Genomic DNA, 21,184 nt, shown 5'->3' on the forward strand with positions numbered 1-21,184 from the left:
TGTAGTCAGTTAAATAACATTCATTTTTTTTAAAGAAAGAATTATACTATTTGACCTATAAAGTAGGGGAGGGGCTAACTGTTAGGGAGAGTTGGTGATGGAGGACCAAAGGACATAAAAGAAAGTCTAAAGAGTGGGGAGGAAAGCTGAGGTGTCAGGTTTAAGACCGTTTATGCAATGGGGATTTGCTACACTCTTTCCCAACATTCTCACGTGTTCTCCCTCCCCCTTCCATAAACTCCACTTTTACTCTTTCACTTTTACAATTTCTTCTTCTCCTTTTTCTTATATATTTTCTTTTATACTCCAATTGCTCCCTATATTCCCCCTTTAAAATAATTTTAGAAGTATCTATTCACGTTCTTTTTTCATAAGTATTAAGCTTCTTTTTAACTTAAGATGTGATAATTTTTAAACAAACAATTATTAGTGTTTGCATTAGGATAAATTGTCTATATTATTACCTTTTAAAGTGTGATCTTTCCCGGACTTGTATGAATGAGGAATATTTTAGTGCACAGGGTTACGTTTTTTTTTTTATCTAACATGATAAACTAACGAATGAATGCAACAACAATAACAACAAGTCCAGTGAATCCCACAAGTGGAACCGGCTCTGAGGAGGATAGTGTGTACGCAGACCTTACCCCTATCTTATGAAAGTAGAAAGGCCGTTTCCGAAAGACCCTCGCCTTAAGAACATCAAAAAATGAAGCAGTGAGGAAACAATAACAATCACAAGGTAATGAGACAATGGAAGAAAATAAAACTACGAGTAATGACAGAGATCTAGGGATACAAAACTACAAGAATAAAGCCAATGCTACTACTAATAATGACACACCGTTTAAAGATAAGGGACTAGGAATAGGAAAAAACCTGACTAGTACTACTACTACTACTAGTAAGACAAGGCGAAACTATTGAAGGAGCAGTAACTTGAGGGACACGTGTCAATATGTTGTAGTTAGTAGCTAATTATGTAATTAGTTAGTTGGTTAAGTTGTTATATTAGCCGTTGACAGCTTTCATTAGAGGTTAGAACATGTGTATATAAGATAGCACTGTATCTTTTATTCTGTAATGAATCAATTTCTCATTTCCAAAACACACCTCTTATGCTCTGCCTTCTCTCTAAGTTAAGCTTGTTCACTAGCAATAGCTAGGGTTCCTAATTGAGGTAGAGTAAGGTCGTTAATGGTGATTCTCAACATGGTAACAGAGCCGATGGGCTACTAGTGTGGTCGTCTTACTTGATCGGAGCTTTTCGCTGGAATTTGCAGGTGCGTTCAACTAATGGCACTCGACGACGAATTACCGAAAAAGCTAAGTCATAATCATCCGCTTTTTTTGAATGCTAATGATAATTCAGGAGCTGTGTTAATATCTCTGCAATTGAGAGGACTGGAGAATTAATCTGTGTGGAACCGAGCGATGCGAATTGTGATTTTAGGTCGATATAAGTTAGGGTTCATCGAAGGCACATGCAAAAGAGAGAGTTATGATCCGAATCTAGTTGATCTCTAGGAACGATGCAACGCCATAGTATTGTCGTGGAAAATGAACTGTGTTTCACTTGAATTGCTCCGTGGAATTATATACTCTTCGAGTGCCAGTGCAATTTGGGGAGAGTTGAAAGAGCGATTTGACAAAATCGATTACTCAATGAATTTTCAGATTCATAAACAAATTGCAACACTCAATCAGGGAACAAGCTCAATTTCTATATATTTTTCGAAATTGAATTTGCTCTGGGCAGAATTTGACTCCTTAGCCCCAATTCCAGGTTGTGATTGTGCAAAATCTCGAGAATCTGTCACTTTCATGGAGCGTTTGAAACTGTTACTATTTCTCACATGACTGAATGAGTCTTATAAGCAAGCTCGAAGCAAAATCCTCATGATGATTCCAGTTCCTACCATAAACAAAGTGTATTCAATGCTTATAGAAAGAGAAAGTCAAAGGAGCATGTCAAAATCTTTTACTTCAATCGAACAAGGTGAAGTAACAGCCTTAATGACAGCTAGGGCAGGACCTATACAGAGGCCAAAGAAGAACTTCAATGCTCAACGTGATTTATTGCAAGATGAAATGGCACACAAGTGAGGAGTGTTACAAGTTGATAGGCTATCATGCTGATTTCGAATACAAGAAGAAATGAGGAAATCATGTCGCTCACAATGTGTTTGTAGAAGATCACAAAAGCCGAGGTCAAGGAGGAGGAAACCAGACTGTCAAAGAGCATCAACACAATGATTCGGACACATCAAAAGGTCTTTTCTTCACTCATGATCAATACACTCAAATCCTAAAGTTACTCAACAAGGAAAGTACCGGTGCTGGAGAAAGTTAAGCTAGCGTGGCAAGTACACTCAAAGCTTTTCAAGTAGGGACAGGTAGAAATGTGTGGATAATTAACACTGGTGCGACTAATCATATGATATCTGATGCTAATATGTTGCTCAATAAGATTAGATTAAATGAAGCAGAAGCAAAAAAGGTTCATTTACCAAATGGAGGTATCATATATGTGACTCACATAGGGTCATGTAAGCTGAGTAATGGAGACATAGTTGACAATGTACTATGTCTTCTAGATTTTAAGTACAAACTGTTAGTCTCTAAACTCACTAAAGAGTTTTGGTGTATGGTTGGTTTTACCCCGATTTTTGCATATTTGGGACCTTTGCAGTGGGAAGGTGAAGGGTATTGGTAGAGAACAAGGAGGACTCTGCCTAATGCTCCCTCGAGCCTCCACTGAAGGTCTGTTGAATGCAACAATACAAGGTTTCTCTATCAGAAAAGAAGACAAAAACATTAGCCTGTGGCATAGGAGATTAGGACATGCCTCAACTGGGACAATAAATCAAGTGTTTCACTTCCTATGGATGCTTGTAGACAAGCCTTAAAAGATTGTACTGTATGTCCATTAGCTAAGCATACTAGATTGTCCTTTAAGAATAGTACTACTAGAGCTGATGCAATATTTTATTTGATACACATTGATGTATGGGGGCCATATAGTGTACAAATATTTGATGGAAATAAACTGTTTTTGATTCTTGAATGACATGGTTATATGTTGAAATTAAAAAGTGATGTTGTGGTTGCTTTGAGAAGATTTTTGCAGCTGATTCTTACTCAATTTACAAAAAGGGTGAAGATAATTAGGTCGGACAATGTAACAGAGTTTGTAAATCATGAATTTCAGGAGCTATTTCAATCCTATAAGGTAGTACATCAAAGGACATGTGTCTATACACCTCTACCGAATGGGATAGCTGAGAGGCAACATAAGCATGTTCTAGAAGTGGCAAGAGTCATTAGGTTTCAAGGGAGCATACCTATAAAATTCTGGGGGCATTGTGTTTTGGGAGCAACCTATATTATCAATAGGCTGCCTACAATAGTACTCCAAGGGAAGAGTCCATATGAAGTGTTTAATAACATGCTGCCTAGCTGGGATCACTTTAGAACTCTGGGTTGCCTATGCTATGCTAAGAGGATGCATAATCATGACAAATTTGAATCAAGAGCAGTGCCAATAGCATTCATGGGATACACTGAAGTGACAAAGGGATACATACTTTATGATCTAACCAAACATATATTTTTTGTGAACATGGATGTAGTCTTTAACAAGAAGCAATAGCAGCAGATCTTCTATGTTTATTGATACTACAAGTGACAATCTCAATGATGATCTTGGTATGGCACGTTGGTTGCCACATGATGTAGGTGCTGATGCAAATGCTATTGCAGGCCAGTCACTGAAGCTTCTGATGACTCAGTAGATGAATCACCTGCTGCAATCCATAGTCCACCAAATGATGTTAAAGACCTCCCTCAAGATATTGACTTTCACAGCACGAGCTCAGATGATGATCCTAATCCATCATACTAGTTTGAAGTTGATAATCAGCCATTAGAGGCCCCACCCACTGATTATTTAAGGAGATCTGACAGGGATAAAAGGCCTCCTATTTGGCTCACAAATTATGATTCAGCTGCAGCCACCACAACTCATAAAAATCCTCATTCCATCAGTCACTAAATCAGATATGATGCTATACATCACAACTATAAGAATTACTTAACTGCATTCTCTGTTATTGAAGAACCAAGAAACTTTGTGGAGGCATCCAAAGATAAGAGATGGGTGGCAGCTATGAAGACAGAAATTCATGCACTAGAAGACAATGGTACTTGGGAACTTGTCCAATTACCACCAGGGAAGTGACCAATAGGGTGCAAATGGGTCTATAAAGTGAAGTACAAGGCAGATGGTTCTATAGAGATGTTCAAAGCTTGACTGGTTGCTAAAGGCTACAACCAGAGGGAAGGATTGGATTACAATAAAACCTTCTCCTCAGTGGTAAAAATTACAATAGTCAGATCAGTCATTGCTCTTGCATCAGCTAAAAATTGGCACATCCATCAAATGGATGTGTACAATGCATTCCTTCAAGGAGATTTACATGATGAAGTCTACATGCAGTTGCCAGACGGATTCACCAGCCAGGGGGAGACTGGAGTTGTGCGCAGGCTTGTTAAATCCCTCTATGGGCTCAAACAGGCCAGTAGACAATGGAATTTGAAGCTGACATATGCCTTACAGGAATTTGGTTTTGTGCAAAGCTGCCTAGATTATTCTTTGTATACAAAGAGAAAGGCTAGTAGTACATTCATCATACTTGTCTATGTTGATGATATGTTGGTGACTGGGAATAAATTAAAGCTAATTAAGGAAACCAAGTTAAGACTACATAAGGCGTTTAAGACCAAAGATCTAGGGGAACTCACATATTTCTTGGATTTGGAATTCAGTAGATCAGAGAAAGGAATTCTTATGAACCAAAGAAAGTATACACTAGAGCTCATAGCAAATGCAGCGGTAAGTGTTGCAAAACCATCCTGGACTCCTCTTGATAGCAATCGGAAATTTACAGCTAAAGAACTGGATGAAGTCACAGGTGAAACAGGTGACGAACTGATTGAAGATAGCGAAAAATATCAAAGGCTAATAGGGAAGCTATTGTATTTGACAATGACAAGACTCGACATCACATTTGCAATTCAGACACTCAGCTAATTCCTACAGCAACCCAAAAAGTCACACTGGGATGCAGCCCTACGAGTTGTGAGGTATGTGAAAAGGGAACCTGGACTAGGGATTCTAATGAGCTCAAAGAGGCTAGAGAAACTGAAAGCTTATTGTGATGCAGACTAGGTTTCATGCCCAAACACAAGGAGATCAGTCATAGGGTTCATTGTGAAGTATGGAGATTCTTTGATATCATGGAAATCAAAGAAACAGAATACAGTATCTACGAGCTCAGCTGAAGCTGAGTATAAGAGCATGGCAGTGAGAATGTCTGAACTAGCATTGCTAGTAGGGTTATTCAAAGAGCTTGGAGTAGAGGTGAGCCTACCTGTAGAACTATGCCGTGACAGTAAGGCAGCTCTACAAATAGCAGCAAATCCAGTTTATCGTGAAAGAACAAAACACATAGAGGTGGATTGTCACTTCATTAGAGAAGATCCAATCAGGCATGGTTAAGAATTTGTACATCAGTTCAGAAGAACAACAGGCAAACATCCTTACAAAAGCATTAAGAAGATCACAACATGAATATCTTGTGTCCAAGCTGGGAGTGCTAAATGTGTTTGCACCTGCCAGCTTGAGGGGGAGTATTGAAGGCGCATTAACTTGAGGGACATATGTCAATAGGCTGTAGTTAATAGCTATTATGTAATTAGTTAGTTAGTTGGTTAAGTTGTTATATTAGCTGTTGACAGCTGTCATTAGAGGTTAAAACATGTGTATAAAAGATAACACTGTATCTCTTCTTCTGTAATGAATCAATTTTTCATTTCCAAAACATAGCTCTTATGCTCTGCCTTCTCTCTTAGTTAAGCTCGTTCACTAGCAGTAGCTAGGGTTCCTAATTGAGGTAGAGTAAGGTCGTTAACGGTGATTCTCGACAGAAACTCTAGACTATCTATCAACCCACCACCCTAATTCTCGACCTGCACACTTTTCTGTCAAGGGTTAGTCCTCGGTAAGCTGGAGTAGAGTCATGTCCTGCCTAATCACCTCACCCTAGTTCTTCTTAGGCCTCTCTCTACCCTCCTCTGACTCGCCATGGGCAACCTGTCGCACCTCCTAACGGGGGCATCAGAGTCTCTACTCTTCACATGACCGAACCATCTCAACCTCAATAATAAAATATGCTGCTTCATGCATAGGAAAGAAACGATCGTAGGAAGTTTCTGTCTTCTAATTCGATTTGCAACATCACAACTTAATTCAACGATATCAACTCTACTTAGGGAAACTATAAAATCACAATCTGCCATGTTAGTATTAGAAACGTATTACACATATTATCTACAAAATTTTGTCTAAATGATAGATGAGACCAAGTCCAATTGGCATCATTGTTTTACGTTAATATAGACTTGAATCACTGAAGTATCATAATTGCGCACGATCTTGAATCGATCACCTCCAGATTCAAAGCGCATTGATTTTTCGAAATAAAAAGAGTTTTAACGGTTTCAACTATTGAGTATTGACTGACATATTTTGAATCTATAATAAATATATACTACATGAAATGTACATGTAATTTACATTTTTATCTACTTGTGGCAGAAAGGTGGCAGGGGAGTAGCATGGACTACAATAAAGTTAATGCCATAGTTGTTAAAATAGTCAATATTACTGGTAAAAGAATAAATAAGTAGGGAAACGAATTCATTCGATAATAAAAGCCGACGAAAACACTAGTTCCACTGCTCAAGTTTATATTATTTGCTAAAAAATATATTTGTATTTTGACTTAATAGGCTGTAGGCATTCTTCTTAAGCAATTATAAGAGCAATTTGAATGTATCACCTTTAATCTGTAATACTCTTGCATAAAAATCAACCCATGTGATGTTTAGAACAACAAGATTTAAGAAGACCATAACAGCTCCATCCGCAATTGCGAAATGAAATAGTGTATCAGAGGCGAATCTAGAATTTAAATTTATGAATTCAACTTTAACGTTTCTACTAATCTATCGTAATTTTAATGAACTTTTATACCTAAATTTATGTTACGCATTGAAACTACTAAGTTAAGATGAAAACGATAATACTTAGCTGCATCTACCGCTGATTAGAACTACATCTAGTCAATATCCCATAGCATATGTCAAACCTCAATACCCATCAATCTAAACTTAAAACTTGGACAAGACTTGATATTTTGGCTAATTAATGACTATATTCAACATCTTCCCAAAGAAGCATATAACTTTCGGAAATATTTTCTCTACCTCGGGTAAGGGTAAAGTCTGCATACATACTATCCTCCCCAGGTATCATTAGTGGAATTTCACTCGTCGTTGTTGTTGTTGTCGTCCCAAAGAAGAATATAACGATCATGAACTATTTTCAATTGGCTTGAATTTTAGCGTCAAATGTTAGAAATTCTATCACATACTAAGGTTTTGAGTACATTACGTATACACAAATAGGTGGAAGGTTTTAGATTCTCCAACAAGTTGACTTTATACTTTCCGAATCTTGCTAATCACTAAAATAATTCTAATATTTGTTAGCCATTCTCATGCACGAGAAGACAGTTCCTTTTCTTTTATAGGTCAAACTCTACATGCACAAGATTCGATTTGGTGCCTTTCTGAAACAAGTAGTGTAATACTAATAAAGAATAATTCTTAAAACCTTTTTCTGGCTAAGTATTCTGTATCACATGATTCTTCTTATTCTTTATTTGAAAAGGTTCTTCGGTTTCAAAAGTAATTTCCTTGAGCCGAATGTCTATCGAAAATAAGCAAGAGTATGTTGTTGTTGTTATAAAAGGTTCTCCGGTATTTAGAAATGAGTAATCCCAACTTTAGCAGTTAGCACCTTTTTTCCTTTGTTTTATCTTTCTGTTTGAGATAAATTTAAGGAATCATGATTTCTTTAAATTTGATATTAAATTCCATTATTATTCTAAGTTGAGAAAATGAATATATCTGCATCGCGTCCAATTGCTACGACGGATGCAACTTTTACGCGTGTGTACGGGTAAAATTGGGGGCAAAGTTTTCTCCGGTTCCCCGATGAAGGAACAAAAGGGAAGCGCTTGAAGTGATCGAGGCCTAGGAGCCCCTCATATCAAAATTAAGGGAGGAACTAACGATGTATCTGAGATCGGACACGGCGAAATGACAGACCCAGGCTAAGTATAGCTTATGGACCTCGGGGACGCGCTGAACGGTTACGCATGACGAGCAGAGGGCGTAATATTCCCCTTAACCGGATATTACGGCGCGAACCCCGTTCAGTATCAGCTGTAGATCAACATTTACCGTAGAAAAAAATATTTTTACCTTTTTTTAGATTTGTACTAAGACTGAAATTCACCTACTATATAAATAAGAATATTTTCTTTACTCTCACACGTTGTGACACACAAATCAAAGCATTGTTTTCTAGCTATTGTTCGAGGCATTATTCATTTGTTCTTTTCTTCATTCGCGATCGAGCTTGTATCGAAGGTCCAACCGAGGACGAATCCCAATGTTCAATCTAAGATCGGGCTTGGTCATTATATTGCGATTGGTTTGATTATTTATTTCATCTTTAACTAATTTACCTTCCGTTTTTAATTATTCATATTGAATTAAATTACGTATCCTTTAAACCGCATACACATTTAATTGTTATTTTTTTGGGGGTAAATAATGTGTGAATACTTAATTCAATTGAACCCAATATTTATAAAAGAAATTTCTAATACGTGAACTTTGATCACCTTGACAGAGTGAAATCTTGGATAGACACAACTCAGTTTAGAGCCCGTTAGGCCAAGCTGCCAAAATCTGCTTATTTTGAAAAGTACTTTTTTTTTTTAAAAGTAATTTTTTCAAAAGTACTTTTGAAAAATAATAATTTGTGTTTGGCCAATTCATTTAAGAATTACTTTTTACAATATTTGATAAATAAATTGTGTTTGGCCAATCTTTATAAAAAGTACTTTTGAGTGTCACATTACCAAAAAGGATAGTACCAAACTTTTATAATTATTTTAAAAAGAAAAATAAATTTAAATATTTATTATAAGAGACTGTTATTAGTTTTTATTTAATTTAATTAAAATATAAACATAAAGTAAACATACGTACTAAATATTTAAATCATTGTAACATATATAGTTATACCAAAGCAATAATATTATCTAGTGCAATTACTTGTTATTTATACCATGAAATAATAAGCAAAGTCACTCAAACATGATAATATTTCTCAATAATTTCATCTCTAATTCTAGCACGCAACGCCTCTATAATAGTAGAAGACTTGTCTTGCATTTCTAAAGGAATACGAGAAGGCCCACCTCCTTCCCCAATCTCTGCAGTAATGTCTTTATTAGCATAATAGTTGAATTCCTTATCAGTAAAAGAATTCTAAGAGATTTATTAATATAGAGAAATATAAAGACAAAATTAGTCAAAGAAAACATCAAAAACAAGAAAAGTCAGAAAAGTTACAAAATGATTCATGTATTTGATATGTTTAATTTTTAAAATAATGGTAGAAACTAAAAAAAGAAAAGGAAAAAAGAACTATTCAAGCGAAAGAAGCAAAAATCAATGAAAAGGCAAAAAACGAATTTGAAAAGTTTACATGATTCATGTATCTAATGGTAGTATATTTGGCGAGGATAGTTTTATTTTGAATAAATTAATTTTCTGCTTCTGATTCTTGGCAGAAGCTAGAATTTTCTGCTTCTTACCAAAACCAGAAAAACTGCTTCTCCTTTAGCCAAAAGTACTTTATTTTGGCCAAACACACTAAAATTTTCAAAAAAAATAATATTTTTGAAAAAAAAAAACTTTTGGCCTCCAAAAAACTTTGCCAAACAGGCTCTTAGTTAATTGAACAATATATTCAAGGAGCAATAGAGTTTGGAAAAGGTCACAACTACGTCCCAAACACATCTAATTAATTACTTCATCAATCACCGCCCTAATTTTTTTTTTTCTGCATCTTACATTTTAATTTAACATTATCTGAAGACAAAACTGATACCTCTTCCGCCTTAATTATTTTGACTAATTAATTTTTTTAAATAAAGCTTTTGAAACTTGACTTTTAAACGTAAAAAAGATATATTGGTGTAGTTGTAAGACTTTTGAAATTATTATTTAGGAATATCGTAACCTTTGCATGATTATAAACACTTTTCATCAATTATAAATTGTTTATACGTTATATCATTTCATATATAAATACTTATAATTCTTTTTTAATTATACTACTCTAACAAGGAATTTTTTTATGCAAACTAGAAAGGGAGGAGTAATAAATTTCTACAAATTGTAGACATCTCAAAAGATTAAATAAATTTTGAACATAGGGATGGCATATTTCTATGTTTGACCAAAAAATATTCAATGAATATAGGGACTGGCTCTAAAGTATAGAAAATCTGTACCAAATGAAGAACAAAATCATGAATATAATAATAAAACGAAACCTAAAAAGGAAAAAATAAAGTAAAATAAAATCTAGTCCTAAATAAAGAAGAAAATCAAAAGCCAAAGCAGAAAGTACAACCAAATTCCTTTAGAAAAAACTTGTTTCTTTTTTAAGGCGGTACCTTGGGAACCAAGTACCTTGTCAGTGGTATCCTCGTAATTATTAAACCTTAACAGACCCAATTTCGTCCAATGAAAATATAGCTGTACTCCTCTTAATAATCTGAAACGGCCCTCGCCCCGGATTCGCAGCATTACTCTCCTACCCCACTACATAAACTGTAACGCCATCACTCTTTATTCACGCTCCATCTCCCTACGTGAAACACACGCACCTAATATTACCCGTACAAAATCCCTTTTTGCGGGGAAGTACACAAACAATGATTCTTAATGCTGTTATTTTAGGATTAATTAAGTACTTATTTTGTCTTAAAAATTTAATTTTAGTAAAGAATAATTCAGGACATTTGTATTTTGAAAACTTAACTGAGAAATTATAAATTATGAGACATTGGCTAATATTTTAGAGCACGTTTGGACATAAGATTTTTTAATTTTTTTTTGAAATTATTGTTTGGCCTTATAATTTTTAACTTTCAGTTGAAGATAAACTTTGGAATATTTAGAAAATTTGAAAAAATTCAAAAAAATTATTTTTCAAAATTTACTTAGACCAGTCACAAAAATTCAAAAAGCAATCCGAAATTATATTAATGTTCAAATATAACTTTAATTTTCAAATAACAGAAAAATATTTTACTTTTTTTAAAATTTTTATAATTCTTACGTCCAAACGCCCACTAAATACCAATCCTTTAGAGTGACTACCAACTACCAAGTGTCATTTTTACACATTTAGCCACTTATATTGGAGAATGATCACACGATATCTACACGCGCGTGGTAGAGACAGTCAGCTAATTGTGAATTTTCATGCATATCATGACATGTATGACATGCCAGCTCATAATACATTAACATCCCATATATACATACAAAAACACCAGTCATTAAATTTTTTACCAAGAATAACTTTCACACATTTTACACACACTTTTTTCTGGTTGTTTTTTCACCCACTACAATTACTTAAACTCCTCTCTATTTAATGCAAATTTTGACCACTTGGGAAAAAGTGAAAGAGAAAAACAATTACAACAGTGTAGCAGAGTTAAAAAACAGAGAAGAAAAGGACGTGAAAGACCAGAAAAAACAGGTACGTACACACATATTCAGACTATTTCTAATTCTTTAATGTTAAAATTTTTTCTTTTTAAATTGGTTTTTGTATTGAGATTTGCGAATTTTTTCAGACTTGTTAAAGTCTTGGTCACTTTTGGTTTTTTCTCTATATACACACACAAATAGCACCTAGTAAATTTACAAACACACACACACACACTAAAAAACACACCCATATAGTATTGTAGTGATAGTATAGTACAAAAGGGAAAGAAGGGTAACGAAATTTACCTTTTGTCAGATACTGAGGGGTGGGGAAATTTTTTAGCCATAGATTCCTAATCTTATTACTTTGATTTTTGGTATAGAGAGATTTATTCTTATTTATCTATAAATAGGAGTAACTGATCATACTTTTTTTCTTCCTTTTTTTGGCTGGCTTTTAATTTATTTCTGGGGTTGAAGAACTGAAGGAAGAAAAGAGGCTATTTGTGTAAAGGAAGGGGAGATTGATTTTATGTCGGCAAGATTTTCAGTGATTTTTGTTCTGTGTATGCAACAAATCCTCTGCTGTTTTCCTCAGCAGAAGATTTCTCTGTTTTCTACAAATATTTCGATGCGTTTGAGGCCCAAAAGGTAATATTTTCTTATCCTTAAACCCTAGTGGTTTTAGACTAATGACTTTTTTGGTCCATTTTTTTATTTGGATTTTTTTTTGTTTTTTTATTTTGCTGATCTGATATGGGTTTTTGTTGATTTTTTTTACAGGACTTGTTCTGGTGTTGTGTGTTTTGGTGGATTTCATATAAACCGATTTTTACATCCTATTTTGCTCTTGAGACAACCTCTTACTTGATACCCCAGAAAATTTTCCTGTTTATTTTTGCAGTTTTGACCATTTAATCTCTTCATTTTTGTTTTTTTTCCTGATAAAACCAAAACCAATTTTCTGGGCGTATTTTGAGGGGTTTTGAAAATGTTTGAGCCTCAGAAACAAACTCAAAAATCGAAGAACAGAGTCGAACCGGGTCAACCCATGAGAAAAATTCGGATCGTTTGTAACGATCCGGATGCGACTGATTCATCAGATGATGAACGGGTCAATGATATCAAGCCTAAGCTCAAGCGTTTTGTTAGGGAAATTAATTTACCTATTGGTAACATTAGTTCCAAAAAAGTCAAAGTCAAAATTCCTGTTGAAACTACTGAAAGTTCTTGCCAAGATAGCAATAATGGTGAAAAAAACCCGAAAAAGAAAAGGGTTTTAGCTAAAACCCTGAGCTCGAATCAACAGAGGTTAAGTCCAGGGAAATACAGAGGTGTACGTCAAAGGAAATGGGGAAAATGGGCTGCTGAAATTCGTGACCCGTTTAAAGGTAGACGGGTTTGGCTTGGTACTTATAATACTGCTGAAGAAGCTTCTTTAGCTTATGAAACGAAACGCCTCGAATTTGACTCAATGGCTAAGAACAATAATAACTCTAGTAGCAATGTGTCTGAAAAGAGTTCAAACAATGAGGAGAATTCAGCTGAGAGTTTGGTGTCTCACACTTCACATACTTCCCCGGCATCAGTACTCGAAATGGACTCGTTGACTTCCAACTCTGAAGTCAATGACATCAAACACGACGAAAAGGCGAAGGTTGAGCTGGGGTTGATGGAGGATAGTTTATCATTGGCTGAGATTGGTGCAGGAATTGAGTTTGATATGGAGATGGACTTGTTCTTCGCTGGTAGTGATGATTTTGGTCAGAATCTTGATGATTTTGTGGTTAATGATTTCGAGGATTTGCCGATATATGGACTTGAAGGTGATGAGCAATTGCCTACTGGTTTGCCTGATTTCGATTTCGACTTTGATTTTGATGGATACAATGAATCTTGTGCTTGGATGGATGAAGCAACTGCAGCTCCTTTGATGAATGGAACAACAACACCCCTCAATATTGCATTATGCCCATAATTTTGCAGCTAATAGGAGTTTTTATATTCATATATTAGTATTAAGTATTAGGTAATCCATATTAGTAGAGTTTTTATGTCTTAAGAATCGTTAAGTTTGGTTCTTGAGACCGTGGTTTTATCGCTTTCGAGTGAGTTGAGTAATGTTTACATTCTGTTTAAGAGAGATTTTGAGTCTTGAGTTATCTGCATTTTGTGTTAGAAGGAAATTGAGATGGTTGTTCCTTTGGGTTTTTCCCTTGCTACTAGAGCAGTCCAAAGGTTTATTTAATCTCAGTGTTGGTTTAGTCTCAGACTGTTTATCTCTTGTCTCTCTTGTTTTGAATTAGGATGATATTAGTAATGAGATATGGATATGAACTTTATGATATTTGGCTCTTCTTTTACTTAATTTGATTATGATTTAGCATGTGGTTTGTGACATTGACATTATATGTTGATTGCTCTATTGCCATTTGCTCAATTGACAGTTTCTTGTAGTTGGGATTTGAAAGTTACAACTCCTAATCGTATTGTTCTGTCATTTCCTCTAATTAATTTTCAACATCTGTAAATCCGAGACTTTTGATTAAAGATGAGGATATTTTGATTATATATTGTTTGTGTTGTCATGTGCTCTTTATATGCTGAACTGCATCCTGACTAATGCAAATTTGAGTTCAAATCTTGAACACCATTATTGGCTTCTTGTAGTGGGAAGTAAAAAAGGCAGTCCGGCACAGTAAACTCCCGTTATGCGCGGGGTCCGGGAATGGCCTGACTACAAGGGTCCTGGGAAGGATCGGGTCACATGACAACAACTTTATTAGTTGCGTTAATACTCCCCTTCTATAGTAGGAAGTAGTATAGGAAGTAAAAGAGGGTATCCTAGTGCACTAAGCTTCCGCAATGCACGGGGTCTGGGAAATGGTAGGATCAGAAGGGTCCGAGGAAGGGCCGGATTACATAACAACAACTTTATCAGTTACGTTAAGGCGTGGGAACTAGCAATGTGTTTTTATTGATGTGAAAAACCATTTTTCTTGTGATTTGCCAGTAGAGTATTGATGATAAGTCTCATGGGTTGCTGGGCCAATATTTCTTTGATAGGATGTTAGTGTACTTTTTTGGTTGCTTTGCCAAGCAAATGATATCAACAACTAAAGGTAGATGAGAGATGTTATCTATTTAGAGATTTTTTTGGACTTTTAAAGCTGAAATATACCAGCCTGTATTTCATTCCAAAGTTTCTCTATAAAACCAAAGGCCACTTGGTCCTGAAATACTGCTACTAACCTTAAATTTTAGTTGGACACATTGAGCATGGTTGTTAGCTAGTTTGGACGTGAGATTAATGTGTTTGTTGGTTTTTGGTTATAGGGATTATTTCGCCATAAATTACTGGGGTACAAAATCTAAATTAATTAAAATCAAGATTGTGGAACATTTTCCGATTGATTAATGAGAGGTTTAGGTTATATGTTGCCTTGGTTAAGAGCTACTCGTTAGTGGTCGAGGTGGGTGAGAACCATAAGGTCTCAGGTTCAAATTCCAGCGAAAGCAAAAAATACTAGGTAATTTCTGTCCATCTATCAAGCGTTGATGGATAGAGATACCTGGTACTTGTTGCTGGTGGAGGTGGCAGAATCCCACGAAATTAGTAGAGGTACGCGCAAGCCGGCCCGACTACGGTTAAGAAAAAAGAAGAAGAAGAGCTACCTGCGAAATCAGGGTTTAAATCTCAATAGAATCAAAATATACCGACGATTTTTTCTCATTTGCATGAATTTTGATAGACTGAGTTATTCGGTGGGACATAATGATTAGTTGAGGTATGTGTAGACAAAATATACTAATGATGTTCTTTCATTTGCCTAAACTTTGATAGGTTTAGTTACTCCGTACGTATACTGATTTTGAGATAACATATGCTTAATTAGTGGCGAAGCCAGAAATTTTTTTAAGGGTGTTCAAACTTAAACGAAGTGAAAAAAATTACCGATAAAGGATGTTCAATATATGTTATATACCTCTAAAATTTAACATTTTACCTATATATACCTTGTAATTTTTCAACGAAGGGTGGTCAATTGACCACCTTTAAGTGAATGTAGCTTCGTCCATGTGCTTAATGAATTAGTTGAGGTATGCACCGACCGACCAATAAACTAAGCTAGCATTTGGCTATAGATTTCGGAATCTGTTTTGAAAAATCTGATTTGGGTGAAGTTTGGTTTGAAAATAAAAATGTGTTTGAACATATATTTTCAAAACATATTTCCCAAATTTATTTGGAACAACATGTATATTATTAGCCCTGTTTGGCCATACATTTTAGCAACGTTTTTTTCAAATCTTTTTTGAAAACATTGTTTGCTCATAAATTAATGCTCTATTTTTGAAAAATTTCTGAAATTATTTTTCAAGTTTAGGGTAGATTTTGGGTGAAACTTGTTCTCCCACTCACAAAACTTCAAATTTTTAGGGCTCCAATGCGGGTACCGGACACCGGGTGGAAAAAAAAATCTTCAATTTTTTTTCAAATAAAATGTATGTCCAAACATAATTTCAACTTCAAAAAATTATTTTTCAAAACCACTTCAAAAAATATTTTTTCAAGTTTCAAGTAAATCTATGTCCAAACGCTAGCTTAGTGTTTGTAAATATTTTGGCCCAAAACTAGCTTTTGAGCTAATTTTGGAATTTGAGATTTGGAATTTTGCCAAAATATAGGCAAAATCTATGGCCAAACATGTGTTTGCCATATAAAATTCAAATTTATTTTGACAAAATTTATGGCCAAACGGGTCCTAAGATTGTTGAAACATAAGGGGTTCATGCTTTTAAGACTTGAATTGACATTTAGACATAACAATATAATTTTTGGTTCTTTCCTACTTGTTGATTTGTCTCGTCTTCTCAAGATTATTTGATGAAAGAAATTTAGGGGACTCGTGGGACATAAAATATAGTTTTAATGTAACACCTGTTGACGACAATTTTTGTGTAGCTTAGAATATTATTATTGTTGCTTATATTTATCGCAATCCTTTGTGAGCAATTCCTCCACGCAATTAGTATGGCCATTATTGTATTAAAATGTCTCAGTGGGTCAAGATTTTTAGTGGACTAAGAACTAAATTTCATTGAACTTTCGTCGTTAGTAGTCAAACTATGCTTCTAATTCTTTTTTCTTTATATTTGTAATAAAAATTTCTAAGGGCTATAACACATGGTTCGAAACTTGTTATATAATGGGTTTGTTTCTCTACTTTTATCCATTTAAATATCAAACTTTGTTTGTAATAATGTTTAAACTCGTAATATGTACCTAACTAACATATTATGTGTTGTGCTCTTACCAGAGGCAGACATATAGCTTATGTTGAGGGGTCACCGGTTTCCGTAAAATTCAGCAGAAATCTTGTATATGTATATGTGTATAACTCGAAAATTATTTAAATTATTTGACACCCTTAAGTCCTTAACGCTAAAAGCCTTTAGGGGGGGCACTGATTGAATAGAATATTGTGCCCCCATTGCATTAAATTCCTGGGTCCACTTCCGACTCTTACCACTAGACTAAAGTCTTTATACGTGTGCTTTTGATTCTTGATAAAAATAAAAACTAAAATATTGTCTTTCTCCTAATGCAATGTCGATATTTTTGATATAGTTTCACATTGCCGGAGTCTAAGAACAATTTAGGCGTCAAATTACCTCAACTAAATTGAAACGAGGGAGTAATTTGTTTTTCCACTTTAATGTGAAAGGACCAGAATCAAACTTACCATTCTTTTTTGGAAACTACTTCTTCTTCTTCTTCTTCTTTTTTTCTCCAGTTTGGTATTAAAATATGTGGCAAATAGTCAAAATCAAATGCCAAAGTTTCTAAATTATTCCGAAATAACTCCCTCAAAAACTTATGAAGTATTACTAAGAATAACTCTTATAATTGATATTGCAAGTTGCAAATGTCTTTAAAAATGTATGCCAGGTGTGTAAATATATCATTGCGACAAATAAATGTTTGCGTGTAATATAAAAACTTCTTAAATTTTTTTTTTGCGTAACTTCTTAAATTATTGTACTAGTTGGATTCATAAGTAGTGGTACTTGCCTATTTTAGCTAGGGACTATTTTTCGAGTTCATTTTTCTGTTTTCATTTTGTAAATGAAACTTATGCTTACACTTTATTCTTGTTTATATTTTTAAACAGTAAATATATGGATTTTAATGTCAATATACTCACTTATCTGGTACGAATAGGAATTGCTAGTTGTGGTACTCTATTCTATTGGCTAATGGTTGAATTAAACTCAATATTTTCAACATAAAACAGAAGATATATATGCGAAATATATTAAAGTTTAGTACTAAATATTATTCCAAATTCATATTTTCAATAGTATAATAAAATTCATCACCAATGTGAAACTTTAGTCTTATCGATAATTTCCTATTTATAGTAATGCCATTTCTACTAAGTTTGGAATTGGTTGATATTTTATTTTTCCGACGGAAATTTGGTTTAAAATTTTGTTTTACCATTAATAACATGGTTTTATAAACGCACAAATATAATTATAACTTATAAGATTATGAGTCTTCCTTTTCTTTTCTTAAATTAGAATTCGAACTTAATCAAATTACGCCACATAAATTTAAACATAGGGAACATGTAACAAAACACTTTTCTCTTTCTTTGTTTCTGTTAGGTGTTTGTCCAGATTTTTTTTACCATAATTGATTTTTCTATCTTATAAAGGAAAGGGCAATATATTTACCATAATTGAGTTTTTCTTTTCCTAGAGGAAAAAAATATAATTCTTCCATATTTGGCTAGTCCCTTTTCTTGTAGGAAAAGGTTTGAGCTCTATAAATTGAAGATCCATCATTCTTATTCAGTAGCATCCACAATGTAGCCATATGGGGTTTGAGAGTCGTGTTTAGGGGAGAACTTTACGGGACAAGTGTTAGTGTGTCACTTGTGTTTGCCTCTTAGTGAGGTTGTTCTCTCGATATTTTGTACTCTTTTTTTATATAGTGGATTGCTCATCTCCGCAGTGGACATAGGTCAGTTGACCGAACCACGTTAAATGTTTGTGTCTCTTTTGGTAGATTTCTCTTTTATTGTCTGATTTATTGTCGTTCAAGGTTTGTTTTGCTAGCTTCCGCATGACACATGGTTTTTTGTGGTCCTAACAGTTTCATCATTTTATTTTTTGAATTTTGTTTGAGTTCTTTTTTTTCCCTTCTTTTTCTTTTTTTCCTTTGTAGGATGGCCTGCTGGGAATTAAAAGGCGGACACATAGAGACAGATAGTAATTTTCACACAATCAAATTGGGTCCATCTTTCACATTCACAATGATAAATCCGTTCCAATTATTTGCTCTACTGAAAAAGAAAAATACAAAAAGAAATACCTTTTCAAAAAAAGTAAAAGTAATCAGTATATGGATTAGTGAGAGCCAACTAGCCAAATAATAATAAACACATGTGTTATTAGCAACGTGTCATCTAAAAAACAAAGTTAAAAAAAAAAATATTCCTTGACATCAATGATTTTAGAAGATGTCCAAATCAAATGGATGTTTTTTTTCCTTTCTAAATAATAATAATTATTGTGTGGTCGTCCTTGATTGTAGAATTAAGCACTAGTCTTAAGTGAAAATAACTTGTTAATGCAATCTTAGGCTGACTTTATATCTATTGGCTATACATCATTTTCAAATCCGTTAACTTCGGAAAAAATAAATAAATTGTGTAATACTTTTTCAAAGATGTCTGCAAAGTAAAAGTTAAGTAGGACCAAATTTGGGGCAGTTGATTGTCATTTATTCCAACAACATTATTGTTGTCATGTTTCTTGGATACAGTTTTCTAAAGGAATATATAGAAAGTTGGGGAAATGAAGAAGTAATCGATCTATAAGTTGGCAAAGAAATAGAAAGAGGAAAATAAAAGCACAAAAGTTTGCTTGTTATCATTTTTTTTCCTGCTGTTTGAATGAAGTAGGCACAAAACAAAAAAAAAAAAAAAGAGCATGGGGAAACTTACTCAGAAATTCTAACAAAATGATTCAAAAAATGTAAAAACTCGGTACATGAATTTTATCGTTTATATATGTAATTTAGTTTTACTCTACTTGTATAGTTTTTGGACTAAACTTCGCTTTATTATTCATAGCTTCGCCACTATTAGGGAGATAAGGAAAAATAGACATATATTCTATTTATTAGTCAATGGATATTTAGGACATCGATGCACAAAATATCCTCGGGATGATAATTATGGTTCTTATGGGGTGGGGTAGACATGGATTTTTCTTTCTTTTATTTTATTTTGAATTTTTACTCGATTCTTTCAATTAAGAATCGTCCCACGATCATTGGCTAATATACTTTGAGTTTAAGTTATATATACCTGCAGTTTAAAGAATTTCTTATAGCTGATTATTTTTATATGTTATAGCACTTGACTTACCTCATTTTAAAGTTTACAAGTAAATGAACAAGACACATACAAATCAAATGCCTAAAAGATATTTTCACAAAGTTTCTTGAGCTTTGAATGTTCATGTTGAAAGAATAATGAAAAGAACTCGGCAAAATAAATCTTCTTTGTTTCATGTTATCTTTGGTGTATAATCATAAATTCAGTTAATGAGCAAAAAGTCATAGAGAGAGAAACTCTCATCCATCACTAGAAAATCATCCCTAATGGAAACGCCACCCAAGTCACCCAACATACCACCGGAACCACCGGATGACACCGTCATGGAAGAAGACACTAACCAACAACACTCATACAAAGAAATGTTGCTAGACAAACAAAGTACTACACAAGCAGAGTACTTCACAACGGGAACTCAATCTACGTTAACACAAGAAAAAGGCAAGGAATCAACAGGATCTATAATACTCTCACAGGAGGACAAGAATAGGCTCTATGAACCATGGCGCTTCTCAGTCATCATTAAGCTATTTGGGAAAAAAATGCCACACTACCTTCTCCGCTCTAAGCTAGTTGCCCTATGGAGCCCATCCGAACAGTTGATCTTGATTGACCTAGGATGAGATTTTTTCATAGTCAAATTTAGTAAAGAGGAGAACCTAGTGAAAGCCATACAAAAAGGGCCATGGTTTTTGGCAGGGAACTTCCTCTCAGTAAGAAGATGGGAACCCAAGTTTGTTCCACAGGAAGCAACCCTTTCTTTCACTGCAATTTGGGTGAGACTACCACAACTACCAACGGAATTCTATGATAAGGAGGTCCTTGAAAAGGTGGGTAGGAAACTGGGAAAACTCCTAAAAATTGATACGTGTACCTCAGCTACTCTCAGAGGAAGGTACGCACGCATATGCATCCAGGTTCCCCTAGAAAAACCAGTTGCAACCTCAGTCACAATTGGAGACCATAAACAACTGGTACTATACGAAGGGGAAAACGTCCTCTGCACCGGATGTGGTAGGATAGGCCACATCTTGAGAGGATGTACACATAGACAAAGC

At 34.5% G+C, this 21,184-nt stretch overlaps 1 protein-coding gene across 1 annotated transcript; it reads left to right on the forward strand.

The window, feature by feature from the left end:
• Window positions 11,853-14,057, forward strand: LOC109233260 (ethylene-responsive transcription factor ERF118-like). Its single transcript, XM_019399068.1, has 2 exons — window positions 11,853-12,363; window positions 12,496-14,057. Exon 2 carries the CDS (start codon window positions 12,704-12,706, stop codon window positions 13,688-13,690), a length of 987 nt encoding a protein of 328 aa, XP_019254613.1. The 5' UTR covers window positions 11,853-12,363; window positions 12,496-12,703; the 3' UTR covers window positions 13,691-14,057.

Source organism: Nicotiana attenuata, chromosome 10 (assembly GCF_001879085.1).
Source record: "Nicotiana attenuata strain UT chromosome 10, NIATTr2, whole genome shotgun sequence".
In the NCBI taxonomy this organism is placed as follows: Eukaryota; Viridiplantae; Streptophyta; class Magnoliopsida; order Solanales; family Solanaceae; genus Nicotiana; species Nicotiana attenuata.